Source organism: Mus caroli, chromosome 14 (genome assembly GCF_900094665.2).
Source record: "Mus caroli chromosome 14, CAROLI_EIJ_v1.1, whole genome shotgun sequence".
NCBI classification, from domain to species: domain Eukaryota; kingdom Metazoa; phylum Chordata; class Mammalia; order Rodentia; family Muridae; genus Mus; species Mus caroli.
The window spans coordinates 69,982,812-69,997,242 of NC_034583.1; the positions used below are offsets into that span (position 1 = coordinate 69,982,812).

The 14,431-nt window shown below is 46.5% G+C and overlaps 1 protein-coding gene across 1 annotated transcript in view; it reads left to right on the forward strand.

Moving 5' to 3' along the window:
• The window catches only part of Vwa8 (von Willebrand factor A domain containing 8), a 321,037-nt gene that overhangs the window by 283,642 nt on the left and 22,964 nt on the right, over window positions 1–14,431 (forward strand). Inside the window, exons 38-40 of the mRNA XM_021181216.2 lie at window positions 3,126–3,234; window positions 6,025–6,181; window positions 10,943–11,051. Coding sequence (XP_021036875.1) covers window positions 3,126–3,234; window positions 6,025–6,181; window positions 10,943–11,051 — 375 coding nt within the window. The remainder of the gene's footprint in view (window positions 1–3,125; window positions 3,235–6,024; window positions 6,182–10,942; window positions 11,052–14,431) is intronic.

The window sequence follows — 14,431 nt, forward strand, 5'->3', positions numbered from 1 at the left end:
CGAGCAGTGGGAAGTTCCTCAGCTCCCCGTTCTTCTGACTGGGAGGAAAGTCTTCCTCGGTGGCCTCCTGACACTCTCTCTGACACCCCAGGTCTCATCTCTAGACCTCATCTCTAGATGGTAAGGCCAAATGGAAAGGCCATGCTTAATTCCACCACCCATAATTCACATGGCTTCTGTCGAGAGGAAGAAGAGGGGGTGAACATTGGGTAGGGACCTAGAAGAGTCTGGCACCGCCACTCCCAGCCCTGCTGTGGAAAGCAGTAATCAACTGTGTGGTCCAGTCAGACCTCCAAGAGTTAACCTTCCCCCAGAATTATGATCTGGCCATTTATACCATCTTACTGAATTTTAGTTTAGTTTTTGTTTTGTTTTTTTTTAATTATAAACTCAAGGAGGAGCCTAAAATATATGGGCCTTTCCCAGAATTATAGGGCTCTGGTGAGTCATGTTCCTTCTCAGGTCTGGCTTCTCATGACTTCACTCTGCGACATTTTATGAGTTGCCGTTTACAAGATCCGTGTTTTCTTCCATTTAGTTCATGTGTAGGAGGATAATGGTTCGTAGGATTATATCACACTTCCCTAATCGGAATTAAAGTCCATCTGCTGTGAGGAACATGTCAAGGGGGTTAGCACATGGAGCAAGGTATGCCAAAAATTATGGGGGACTCTTCTCTGACTCAGGGGACATGTCCATCCCCTTGTGTGAACTCAGCAGTGTCTATTTTACTCGTTAGAGCGACTTTCTTGAGCCTTTTGTAGATGAGCCCAGTTCTCAGAGGTCGCACCTCAGTACTTTCAGGAAAGAAGGCAGGCGCTTATCTGCTTTCTGAATAGCAGTGCCCCTTGGCATGCCTCCGTCTGCCCCGCCAGCAGAAGTGTGTCTGTGAGTGAGACCACTGGCCAGATGATCCGAAATTAGATGAACTCCCCAGTTGCCATGCTCCTAATTAAATATGCCTGGAATGTCACAGTATGCATTTCTGTGAAATAAATCAGGGTTTGCGCCATGTTTCTGTCAAGAACTAGTCTATTTTGAAATGTCTCATTTGGGGTTGGTATGGGGTCGTTTGGGCCGTGTGAGCAGAGGCACTTCTCTGCAGATGGCCTGACAAAACTTGTTCCTTTCTGGCCAAAGCAATTAGCCTGTTTTCTGCCTCTCGGATAGCCATTATAAATGTCCTCAGAATATCAAAAGCATGACCCTGGGGTTCGTCAGGAGGTTATCAGACAGGCCTCCTCTTTTGCCTTGTCATCTTTTTAGTACTTAGTTCTCAAAAGTCTCCTAGCAGACTGGCTGGGCTGTGCAGTGTCTTAAGGAGAGAGCTAATGTGGACCAAAGTGAGGCCACTCCTCACATGGGAATTAGTTTCTCCTGCATCTCTCAACGTTCTTTATTTAAAACAAACAACAGACCAGAAAGGACACACACAGTCCAAAGTGAAAACCAGTGTCCAAGAAGTTCTTCCACTAGACCTGTGCTTGCTTGGACCAGTGTTAGAACTAGTACACACGTGTGCACATGTGTGTGCATGTGTGTGTTGATGGGGGCGGGGGTCAGAGGGAGGGAGGAGACAAAGAAAGGTTAAATGTCTTCCTCAGGCCTTCAGTCTCCCTTCTCCTGGTTGTGTGTGTTCTGTCTGTGTTTTGTTTTTGTTTTTTTCAAACTGACACAAGCTAGTGTTATCTGGGGAGAGGAACATTAATTGAGAAAACGCCTCTCTCAGATTGGCCTGTGGGCAATTCTATTGAGCATTTTCTTAATTCATGATTGATGTGGAAGGGCCTGGTCCTCTGGAGTTAGTGCCACTCCAGGGTCCTGGATGGTCTGAGAAAGCAGGCTGAGCCAGTAAGTCATGGGGAACAAGCCAGTAAGCAGCAACCCTCATGGCCTATGCTTCAGTTCCTGCCTCCAGGTTCCTGCTTTGAGTCCCTGCCTTGGATTCCTTCATTGATGGAGTGTGACCTGAAAATAGGCCTTTCCTCCCCACATTGCCTTTTTCATGTTGTCACAGCACCAGAAGCATAACCAGAGCAGATATTGGCAGCAGCGTTGTGGGTGTTGCAGTGACAGACCTAACAGCGCTGGTTTGGGCAGAATTGTGGAATGAGTTTGGAACTTTGGGCTGGATTAGCCATTGAGTGCTGAGCTTAATAAGCTGGTATCAGAACTTAAAGAAAAAGGATGCTGAGCGGTGCAGGCCATGAAGGCCTTGCTTGTGGATTTCTGAGGGAAAGTTGTGAATCCCCAAGACTCTTACCAGTCCATTCATGGGATGGACTTTGAATTGAGAATCTGCAGGGTCTGGTCAGCTGGTACTGAAGAATCAGCTGTGATCAATATGAGACCTGCAGCACTGACATGAAACCTTTACTGGGATGGTTGATGCTGGTCACTGGGACTCAGAACTAGGGCTCAGATTTAGTGAGGTGAAGCCTCCTGGGCTGTCCCCAGGGTCAGCACACAGAAGCTGTGGTCCTGAGAGGAGGGGAGGGTAAGGCTGGCTGCATTTCATACTGGCAACCGAACTGGGGCATGTGGACAAGTCTCCCAGGTGGTTCTAGTTTTGTAGGCATAAGGAGTCCTGGGGGTAGCTGAGGCTTGGCACTGTGAAAGGCCAGAATTGGTGAGGGTGCAGCCTAAGTGGCCGTGGCGATGGAAGGGTTGAAGAGATCCAGGCGAGTGCTCAGAGCGCTTCTGCACCAGAACGCTAAAGCTGGACACAGCTCAGCCCCTGCTTCTTTCTCTTCTCTTCTTTTCTTTTCTCTTCTCTTCTCTTCCTTTTCTCTTCTTTTCTTTTCTTTTCCTTTTCTTTTCTTTTCTCTTTTCTTTTCCTTTTCTTTTCTTTTTTTTCTTTTCTTTTTCTTTTCTCTTTTCTTCTCTTCTCTTCTTTTTTCTTTTTCTTTTTCTTTTCTTTTCTTTTCTTTTCTTTTCTTTTCTTTTCAAATTAATTTTCCTTCCCAACCAAATGGATGTTGAATGTGATGAAGCTTTTCCCAGACCCAGCCTCTCACGAGCTGAGGGCTCCACCCCTCAGGACTTGGAGAAAGAGCTTTATCCATCATGCAGCACCTGGTGCTCACAGGAGAGTGATCTGATCGTGTTTCAACTCTTCCTTTCAGATAACAATCGAAAGAGACAGTAACGAAGACGTGAGTGACCCCAAACATGGCAAGGAGGACCCAGACAACATGCCCCATGTGGGTGGCAATACCTGGGCTGGTGGAACAGGTTGGTAGCATGTGAGTTCTGCTGGGTCTTGGCAGGTTTTAAGTGTCGAGGCCAGAATTCCAGCCCTGAGATACAGTCCCGGTGCTGGTTGTCCTTCTCGGCCTCTCTCTCTGTTTGTTAGATGTGTTCTCACCTTCTGCCCCTGCATGACATCAAGACGTGCAGAATGCCTGTCATTGGGAACCCCACAGACTCTGCCACCCTATGACCTAGAGCCGTTTCCCCCTTGTTTGTATCTATAAAGGGAGGGAGGTAACATTATCCGCCTCACGAGGTCAGGCTAAAGATAAAATATGAACCTAGAGCACAGATCACAACAGTTGGGCTAAAGAACATGGTCGCTCGAGTGTCAGTCTCTTCTTTTCAACTCCTTGCCTTTGGAATTGTGCCAGAAATCCACAGCAAGCCCTTGAACAACTAACGTGGGGAAGACATGGCTCTTGTCCACAGCTGAGAAGGGAGTGTGTGGAGGTCTGTGGTTTGGAGATCAGGTTGTGTGATTTGCATTGATGGCCAGGTGCCATTCCTTCCTCTTGGCTGCCCTCCTAGACCATTGTTCCCAAGCCTGCCTGCCGTCTTCCTTCCCCCCCACCCCACCCCCAGCAGCTGCGGCAGACACATGTGCTGGATCACAGGAACAAAGCCAGACTGCGCACCGTCTGGCTATCTCGCCAGGAGAAGTGCTGGCACAGCTCAGTCCTTCACCTTCCCCGAGGATGGATGCTCTGTGCCTCTTGGCCTTGAGGGCCTTGGCAGGAAATGGGTTTCTGTGCTGAGACAATATGCTATCAAATAAGCCCGGGACTTCTTGCCTACTCTGTTTATTCATCAAGCATCGGCTTTAAATAAGGGCTATTTTTAGAATTGTCCTTTGATCTGGAAGTTAGTGTCAAGCCAACAATATTTAATCCATATGGAATGCATCTTGGAACGAGCTGGCCAGATGTCAGCTTCCCAATAGTGCCTAAGCAGAGGCAAAGTTTCATTTGTTAATAAACGTGAATCTACCAGTTCCAGCACCTATTCAGACCAAACGTCCCGTCTGCTTCCCGGCCTTAGATCTTTCAGCTGATCAAGGCTCCTGGGCTTCGACTTACTTTCTGTATGTCATCTGTGCCCTTCGGAATGCTCTGCATTAAACCCGGCTCTGGCCCAAGTCATTTGGTTCTTTTCCCGGGAGCTTGATGCTCAGTCCCAGCCACCGACCCTCGTGCAGCAGGTCAAGCTGCAGCTTCCCACCCTCAGGGCCTGTCACTGCCGACCACACACCTGCTGGAAGTGAAACCGAGGCGCATACAGTGTAGAAAAGATTTTCCACCACCCACTTCTAAATGAAATAAGATGTGCTCAACCAAAAGACTGAAATGCTGTGATTAATAGTCATCATGCTCTCATGGCGCTTCCCCAGAGCAAGGGACCTACCTGGACTTTGATGAAGCAAAGAGTTCACGCTAAGTTCTCATTTTTAATTTATTAGACAAATCAAAGCTCTAATGGAGGAGAGTAACGTAATTTATCCAAAGTCTAAAAGGTTTCCAATTTTCCACCATATGAATCTAGAAATGATCTCACTCTCTGTGTCACTGAATCAATTATCATGAGGGCACTCACTCACATAGCTCTTACTGCAGGCCAGATACATTCCCAAGCAGTTTGGCTGTGTGAAAATCCCATCAGGCAGGTAGTGCCCTCCTGTGTTGTAGGTTAGCCCTGAGACACAGAGAAAATGAGTAATTTCTCTGATGGCCCAGCTATTGAGTTGAAACCAGATTCAAACTCAGTCTGTCTTAATTATTCAACCAGCTTGCAGTATGGTGCTAGTCTGTGCAATATGGCACTGCCTCTCCAATACTAGATTCTCATTAAGTTCCCAAATTACATATGCATAAACAAAGGGGCCTGGTTGCTAGTTATCTAGGAGCAAGGATAATAAATCATTCATACAAAGGTCAAATGCTGCCAATAGATGTACATATTTTCTTTGGTCAACACAATGCTTTAAAATAATTTAAATTTGAACATACATTAGACCAAGCATTCCTATGTAATTGGCTACCCCTTTAAAATACTACCTAGTTAGCCTTATAGGCATCTAACTTTCATTTCAGAATAAATAGCTCATGCGGCATTTTGTGACGTGTACTTACAGGCATGCAAACTTAGGCTTATTCAGAAACAACTGTTCTGAAGCTAATGATGTTTATCTGTGGAGTATTATTCAAAGCATAATTATCAGCGCCAGCTCCTGGCTAAGCAAGTGATGTGAGGCCACAGAGATGTCATTCAGCCTCTCTGAATCATCTTCATTGTTTTCAAAACAAAAGACATTTTTATCTATATCTTGGTATTTTAGGGAAAGTCGATAACTAGAAGGAGAGTCGCCCCTTTTAACCAGTGGCCGTGTAATGCCACAGGGCCACTCGCTGCCACAGGGCCACTCAGCCAGGGCAGAAGAACAAGGACATCTAGCCATCATACCGTTAAGGAAAACTTACCGGGCTGCAGACAGTGCACAAAATCACCGATCCCCTCCCTACAAAGCAGAGACATCAGATGGATTGTTCAGGTTGAGTGTGGACTGAACCTTAACATATATGCAGATCAGGATGGATGAAATAAAAGAAAAGTTATCCTACGCAGAGGCATCTTAGAGTTTGGGCAAAGGTCGTGTGAGGCTTTAACCACCATTCAGTTAATATTCTCACAGGACTGTCTTAGAGCCATGATCTGACTTTTGGTTTGTGGCCAGGTTCTAGACATAACAACTGTGTCCCCATGATTTCTTTCCAGGGGGAAGAGACACTGCAGGTCTCGGTGGCAAAGGAGGTCCTTATCGCTTGGACGCAGGCCACCCAGTGTATCAAGTCTCTGAGGTAGAGAAAGATGCAGTTCCTGAGGATGTCAAGAGAGCTGCAAGAGAGATGGCCCAGAAAGCATTTCAGCAGAGGTGAGTGTGCCTTGTGCATCTAGAACAGTGCAGGTGAGTAGTACACACACACACACACACACACTCACATTCACACACACACACACACTCACACACACACACTCACACTCACACACACATTCACACTCACACTCACACTCACACTCAAAGCTAGAGTCACAAGGACTATGTCCTAGGATGATACTGAGAAAGGCAAAGATCTCTGAGCTAACATGAGACAGGGCCTGTCCTCATGGAGTACTACTCAGCTATTAAAAAAGAATGAATTTATGAAATTCCTAGGCAATTTCATAATGGACCTGGAGTGAGGTAACCCAATCACAAAGGAACTCACACAATATGTACTCACTGATAAGTGGATATTAGCCCAAAAATTTAGGATACCCAAGATATAAGATACAATTTGCTAAACACATGAAACTCAAGAAGAACGAAGACCAAAGTGTGGACACTTTGCTCCTTCTTAGAATTGGGAACAAAACACCCATGGAAAGAGTTACAGAGACAATGTTTGGAGCTGTGACGAAAGGATGGACCATCTAGAGACTGCCATATCCGGGGATCCATCCCATAATCAGCTTCCAAACGCTGACACCATTGCACACACTAGCAAGATTTTGCTGAAAGGACCCAGATATAGCTCTCTCTTGTGAGACTATGCCGGGGCCTAGCAAACACAGAAGTGGATACTCACAGTCAGCTATTGGATGGATCACAGGGCCCCCAATGGAGGAGCTAGAGAAAGTACCCAAGGAGCTAAAGGGATCTGCNACCCTATAGGTGGAACAACATTATGAACTAACCAGTACCNCNGAGCTCTTGACTCTAGCTGCATATGTATCAAAAGATGGCCTAGTCGGCCATCACTGGAAAGAGAGGCCCATTGAACTTGCAAACTTTATATGCCCCAGTACAGGGGAATGCCAGGGCCAAAAAGTGGGAGAGGGTGGGTAGGGGAGTGGGGGGGAGGGTATGGGGGACTTTTGGGATAGCATTGGAAATGTAAATGAGGAAAATACCTAATTAAAAAAAAAAAGAGCCTAGAAATTCAAGTCAAGTGAGCCTTCAGGTTTCAGATGTGCCATGGCTGCCTTGGGCTACTGATTGTCCCCTACTAGAAAGGAAGACTCTACAGGGTATTTTACTAGAAGTTCACATGTGCCCTTCAGCAAAAAGTGAAAAATCTCAAAGCAGCAGGGAGCACCCTTTCACAGTGAGGAGGGACAGAGAGCAGATTTCCATTTCTGTGCTCAGTGGAAGGAGCTGGGGCAGCCCGACAAAAACATGTTGAAGAGTATGTGAGTTATGAAATTCCTCCCACGTAGAACATCTGGAATGTTCTCACATGCCATGCTTTCACATCCTACAAGTAAACAGCAGAGAACAAGAGAGACAAAAATGCAGGTCCAGCCGCCACGCCCTCAGGAAAGCCTGCAAGCCTCTCACCCCTGTGGTACTGCATCAGGTAAACTTCACGTGTCTGGGCTGTGTTGCCCTCAGCCTCATCACTGACTTCCCTGGAGCCTCGGGCAGCTGTTCTGCCCTCGCTGTGCCATGCTGCATCCGTGGAAATGGGGAGCCCCCTTTCCCCCGCCCCCAGAGGTTGTGAGACTGGAAAACTTTTTAGGGATCAAAGTATTCATTTCTCAAAAGACGTGGAGGAAAGTCATGTCATAACAACGAGTCTTATTAGAATTAAAATTACTCAACATCTCATATGAAAAATAAAACTTCCTTTGAGAAAAAAATAGAAATTAGGCATGCATCATTCTCCTCTTCAATTAGTGAAGGGCTGTTACTGCCATGCCCCAGCCCTCACAAGTGATTATCAAGTCTGATTCTGCTTACATGGTCATACAGAGTGCCCTAGCACATAAGCAGTCATGGGAGGCAGGAAGCCTTCACAGTGGCACTTAGCCATGTGTAAGCTAAGAAGATTGCTCCTCTCTGACTGCCACCAGAACAAAACCTATCGGGACACTATGAAGAACTTCCAAGGAGAGGGGCCAAGGGCCACCTGTGATCCTAAGATAGCTGAATGTACCTGCCTATGAGGTGGTGAAGGGAAGGAAGCAGGCAGGGTGTGAGACGAAAGAGATGAAGCACACAGAGACCCTGGGAAAGACTGCACAGCAAAGCAAGAGCAAACGCTACCTTAGAAGTGGGCTTGCGACCCACCGGACAAATGTCTACTCAGCACTGCCAAAAGTGCATCTTTAACTTTTCTTCTGGACCTTTTCAAGCCCAGCTGTAAATAAAGAGAAGCACATGATGAACCCTGCAGACCCTGCCCCCATCCCATTCTCCTCTTTGGATTGTTTAGAGCTAATCCAAGATATTATCTCATCTTGTCATAAATCTTGCAGACTGTGTCTCTACCCACAACTAAATAAGACAGAAATCCCACAAGCCCACCGATACACACATCCATTTCTATGGTAATAATTCTTTACTCTCGTCTTGATTTCAGAATGAGTCACGTGCACAGTGAGGTCAGGTCCAGATGCTTTCACAGCATCCTGAATCGTGTGTCTAACACTGACCACTCTCTCCCATCTTATCACTTGTGGGAGGCATGGCTTCTCCCCTCCTCTGTAAGTTGCACGAGGACAGAGCCTGGAGTGGGGCAAACACACACAGAGAATGAGCAACACACGTGCCGGCTTTCACCTGTTGGTTCCTGTCCTACGATGGACTGACTAAGCAGTCCTCACCATTACTTAGAAGTCTTCCCTGGTACAAAGGACCTCCCCACGTCATTCACAGCATTCAGTTAGCATTGATTTAAAACAGATATTAGCCCTGCACCTCAAGAACTGATCAATTGAAGCTGTCTAACGGAGAGACACAAGCCTAAGACTTGTAGATCACATCCAGAAATGTGTGACGCCAGGGGAGTGGGGACAGGGAAGTGCTTGCACTGGCTCAAGCACACTTGGAAAAGCTGTCTGGTGGGGTGTTCCTTGCAAGTGTGTGTGTGTGTGTGTGTGTGTGTGTGTGTGTGTGTGTGTGTGTGTGTGACTGCACCCACCCCCATTTGCATAACTAAGCAGCTCCACACAGTAGGTCTCAGCTTGTGTTTGCTTTCCTCCTCACACTTTAATCCAAATTATAGTATTTAAGTCTAACCTATAGAAGAAGTAAAATAAGATTCCCAGACTCGTACATAATGATAAATACACCCTTTAAGCATGTACCACCAACAGCATGCTGTTTATCCACCAGGATTCCCAGGCTTGTCTAACCCAGAGGTTAAAGTTCCCTTCTTTAGTCTTTTACTTCCCGCTTCAGCCTTTAACATTGAGAATGTATTATCTCCTGTGAGCGAGCATCCTCTGAGTGTTCTAGCGAAGGCTGACATAACCCAAAATATGATTTCCAGATTTCTTCGTAATTAAATTGGCATGGGATGGTTAGGGGTGCACAGTGATCACCCCAGAGATAGCTATGTAGCTAGAGCTAACTCTGATCTCTCCCGAGGCCAGTGTGCTCCAGGCGGCTTCCCAGCTGCCGGGGTCCTCTTCTCTGTGTGTATTCATTCCCTACTCAGGCTCCTTTCCCACCTACTGTGCTCCAAAGACAAGCTCTGTCCAAACAGTTCCCAATTCGTACTGACCTGAGTTCTTTGAGAAAGTGCATTTGGCTGCCTACACATGAGGTGGTGTGTGGCATATCCTAAAGTGTTCACTGTGCCCTGCTTCTGTTCCCTAAAACTGTAGCCATAGCCTGACCTAGTGAAACTTACAGAGAACGCAGACTGTGAAAACTAAACACAAGTGTGTTGTTAGGAGGGAAGTCTCATGCACAGGTTCCTTTCTGTTCTTTAGAACAGAGAGCTAATATGATTTAGAAGGACATCTTGGCATGTCACCTTGAGGGGATGGCATTAGATATCAGAGTGGCTTTGTCTATATTTACTTTTTGATAGCCAGTGCTTTCAAAGTATTACATAATACCGTGTATTGAGTGTCACTGTGTATCAGGCACTGTGCTCAGTACTGAAGACTCAAAAAATAAGATGTGATCTTATTACATACACACATGGAGTCCTGAGCTTCCACCGTTCTGATTATATATTTTCCCAGAGTTTTCTCTGAGAGTGAAGAATAGAAACAACTCATTCTCCCTCGTTTGAGGGAGCGTTAAATGTATGTCATGTGTAATTTCAGCTTGCCTATAGGTTCTCTGCCTACACACACACACAAATTGAGACAATTGTGTCATGTATGCTTAGGCGATTGAGAGTGCGTTCCATATTCTTTGTCCTGGTATCACCACCTTTAATATTTATAGACTTGCACAGAAATGTGTGTTAAATTAGCACACTGTGGCTGTCACACTGGAAAATCCAAGTTCATTGCCCCCTTGCTTAGGATTAGCTTTAAATGGCTGTGTTCTGCTTTAATTTTATATTCAGTATCTGTGAGGCCAAAAGGCATCAAGTCTCCTGGAACTGCAGTTACAGGTGGTTGTGAGCCACCTGGTAGGACTGTTTGTACGAGAGAGGTCACCATATATGATGTACAGTTGGGGCTTTCCCTTTGTCCTGGGGACAGTTTGTTCATCAATTAGCAGTGGACTTTGAGCATTACCCTCCTTGTGAATCTAGGGACATTGCTGGTGACATCATTTCTTGCTTTTTCTCCTCAAAGTCATTTTGAGTCACCAAGAAGTTGTTAGAGGTCCTGTCATTGTGTAAGCAAGTGTAACAGACCCACACAAACGACATAAGCGGGTGTCATCTTCCCCCTCCGGTTTCAGATTAAAGGAGATCCAGATGAGCGAGTACGACGCCGCAACCTACGAGCGGTTTTCAAGTGCTGTCCAGCGGCAGGTGCATGCCCTCCGCATCATCCTGGATAATCTACAGGTAACTGGTCTCCGTGGGCAAAGAGAGGACTGGGGCAAAATCTGGACTTACACCGAAACTGCTGGGAAGGTTATCTGAGCACTAATCAGCCACCAGAAAGAGTCATTTCAGGGTTGACACACCAAGCTGCGAACCCAGCCCTATGATCTTCCTAGGGGAGTTAGTTCTCCAAGGGAAAATATGTGACCTCACCTTTTTCTTCCTGTCCAGGAAGCAGTAATTTTACCAGTGACCCTCCCAGGCAGACAGTGACTTCCTGACTCCCCTCAGGGAAGATCTGTGTATATCTCACCTCTCCTGGAAGTTCACAAATAGAACTCTCTCTCTCCCTGTAAATCATTTTATGGCCACTGAAGAAGCGGGGGCATGGTGGGGGGACAGATGAGATCAGGCAGGGTGCGTTTTCTCTCTGCCCCCTGCCCCTGCCTCTTCCTCTTGCCCTGTATTGCCCCAGCTCCTTGCTGTTTCACAGGCTCTCAGTGCCTCAGGACCCATGGGCACTGGTATAGCTTTTTAAAATATCAAGACACTTCAATATTTCCTAAGTAGAGGCTATAATTTCTGTCCGGTCTATTCCCTAAATGACACATGAAATCCGATTATTTGGTCCAAGGAGACAGACTCATCATTTTAGGGGAAGGCTGGGGCGTGGAGGCCTTGCCTGCACTGAAGTCTTCCGCATCCTTCCCATGGAGGGCTTGACTTTGGATCCCTTCGGCTCACTCTGTCTTCATCACTGTTCTTTCAAAGGAATGCTTCCGTGCTTTGTTAGATGTTGGAGTATGGGATGCACTTTTAATCTTCTGTTTTAACCCAAAACTTGGAGACTTCATTTTTATCGTTATTATTTTTTTTATGTATCTGTGTGTCTGTATGAGTGAATGCCATGTGTGTGCGGTGCACAGAGAGACCAGAAGAGGGCACTGGGTCCCTTGGAGCCAGAATTTAGGCAGTTGTGGGTCACCTGATGAGGGAACACTGCCCTCTGGAAAAGCATCAAGAGTCTTAACTGCTGAGCCATCTCCCCAGCCTAAGCCTTCATGTTTAAAGTTCTAAAGTTCACTGTCCAGAGGAAAGAGCTCCTCAAAGGATTGACCAGATACCCAGCTTCCAAGTCTAGCGGAGGTGGTCATCCCAGTCTTCCATGGAATATGGATATTTAGCCCCCATTTTATAAAGAAGGAAATTTAAGACTATACAGACAGTGCAGTTTCCTGGGTTGTGTGACCAATGAAGCAGCTGTCTGAGCCCAAGTCAGGTTTCTATTATCTGCCAGGTCCTTGTCACCTACCTCAAGCTTGTTGGTCCATTCCATGGGCAATTCTTATTCATAATACATTTTGTACCATCAGTCAGATGCCAACACAACATTTGCCCGTGTTCTCTTACTGAATCTTTAAGCCATAGGGGAGTTTTTTTTTTTGGTGGGCTTTCTAATCCACAAGGCATAGTCCTAAGGCTGCTTATCTTGGCCATAGCTACTGGGTAAGAATGGTTAAGGCCTCGTGTAAACTAGAAAACTGCAGATTGTGGCCAAATCAAGAAGGCTTTGATTTGGGCTCTTCCTGCCATCTTCAGCTAATCCTGTGTGACTCTGAGTAAGTAAAACCCTCCGGCTGTTTCGACATTGCTGTGTAACACCAGTAACCATGGCTGTTTCCTTGGTGACTGGACAAAGTGTGGCCAGAAACTAGCAAGATGGTTTTCCAGAGCTCAGCTTTAAGCCCACACAGTTTTGAGTTCATTCAGCATGGACTAATGCTTTTATAATAGCCAATAGAAATGAAATTACTAGGAAATGTTATTAAAATTGAGTACAAAATACAGGCCCCTCAGGGGTTGGGGTCATGGACTTTTAGGCCAGGCTGACCTCAGACTTGACCGTCTTCCCACCTCTGCCTTCTCAGTCCTGAGATTATAGACACACACAACACTAGCTTCAGGCTCCTGTTTTCTCTTAGCTATAAGATATGAACAGCACTGCTGGACAGCAGTAGTGCACACCTTTAATCCCAGCACTCGGAGGCAAAGATAGGCAGATCTCTGCGAGTTCAAGGTCAGCCTGGTCTACAGAGCAAATCCAGGACAACCAGGGCTGTTACACAGAGAAACCATGCCTTGAAAAATCAAGCAAACAAAAAGATACAAACACCAAATGTCTTTGTCCAGTTGCTATGCTAGGTTCTAAATGCTTTCTGTCACTCTCCGTGACCTGTGACACCCAGTAACAGATGTCTGCACACTGAAAGCTGTTTTTGAAGCCATCATCTAGACAGAAGAAACACCTGAAGAAAGGACTTACATGGCCGCCAGGCTATATGGAGAACACAGAATCCAGAATGACTCAGGCTTGGTGTCCTGGAGTTTGGAGAAAACATGAAAGAGAGCAAGACTGGCTGTATTGTGTCACCTCTGAGCCAGGAAGGTGCCTGGAAAAGACTGATGCTGTTCTGTCTTCAGAATGTGGCACAGCCATCTGGGAGAAGGATTCAGAGAGAAAGATAGAAGCCAGGAACCAAATCATGAAGTAATCTGAATAGTTCAGATGAGAAGTGACAGGAACTTGAGATAGGGAAATTAGTGTGAGAATGGAGAAGATGAGACAAGCTTGGGTTCAGAGGAAGGACAGGAGGACAGTGCCTGAGGGACAGGAGGACAGTGCCCGAGGGAGCCCTGGAAGACAGGAGTAGGGGACATGGGAGGAATGGCTTGTAAGGAAGGCAGTTCCTTCCTCTGGACGCTAGTGTGTGTTCTCATTCCTGGGACACCTGAACAACAATGCAGGCATGGCATTTAAAGGATTTAATATGCAAGCCTGTGTTTAGGATCAGAGTCGGGCCAGCATGGAGCGACACGCCCCGATGGACGTTTGTGTCTGTCTGTGGTTCTGTTGTTCCTTATACTGGGGTAGCCCAGGTCAAGAGAGAGGAAAGGTGTCTTAGTTAGGGTTTTACTGCTCTGAACAGACATTGTGATCAAGCCAACTCTTACAATGACAACATTTAATTGGGGCTGGCTTACAGGTTCAGAGGTTCAGTCCATTATCATCAAGGTGGAAGCAGGCAGGCATGGTGCAGGAGCTGAGAGTTCTATATCTCCATTGGAAGGCTGCTAGGAAGAGGGTCTCAAAGCCCCCACCCAAAGTGACACCCTTCCTTCATCAAGGCCATACCTGTTTCAACAAGGCCACACCTTGTTGAAAATGGTGGGCCAAGCATATTCAAACCACCACAGAAGGGGAAAGTTTAAAAAAAAACAACATCAGGCCGGGCGTGGTGGCGCAAGCCTTTAATCCCAGCACTCGGGAGGCAGAGGCAGGTGGATTTCTGAGTTCGCGGCCAGCCTGGGCTACAAAGTGAGTTCCAGGACAGCCAGGGCTA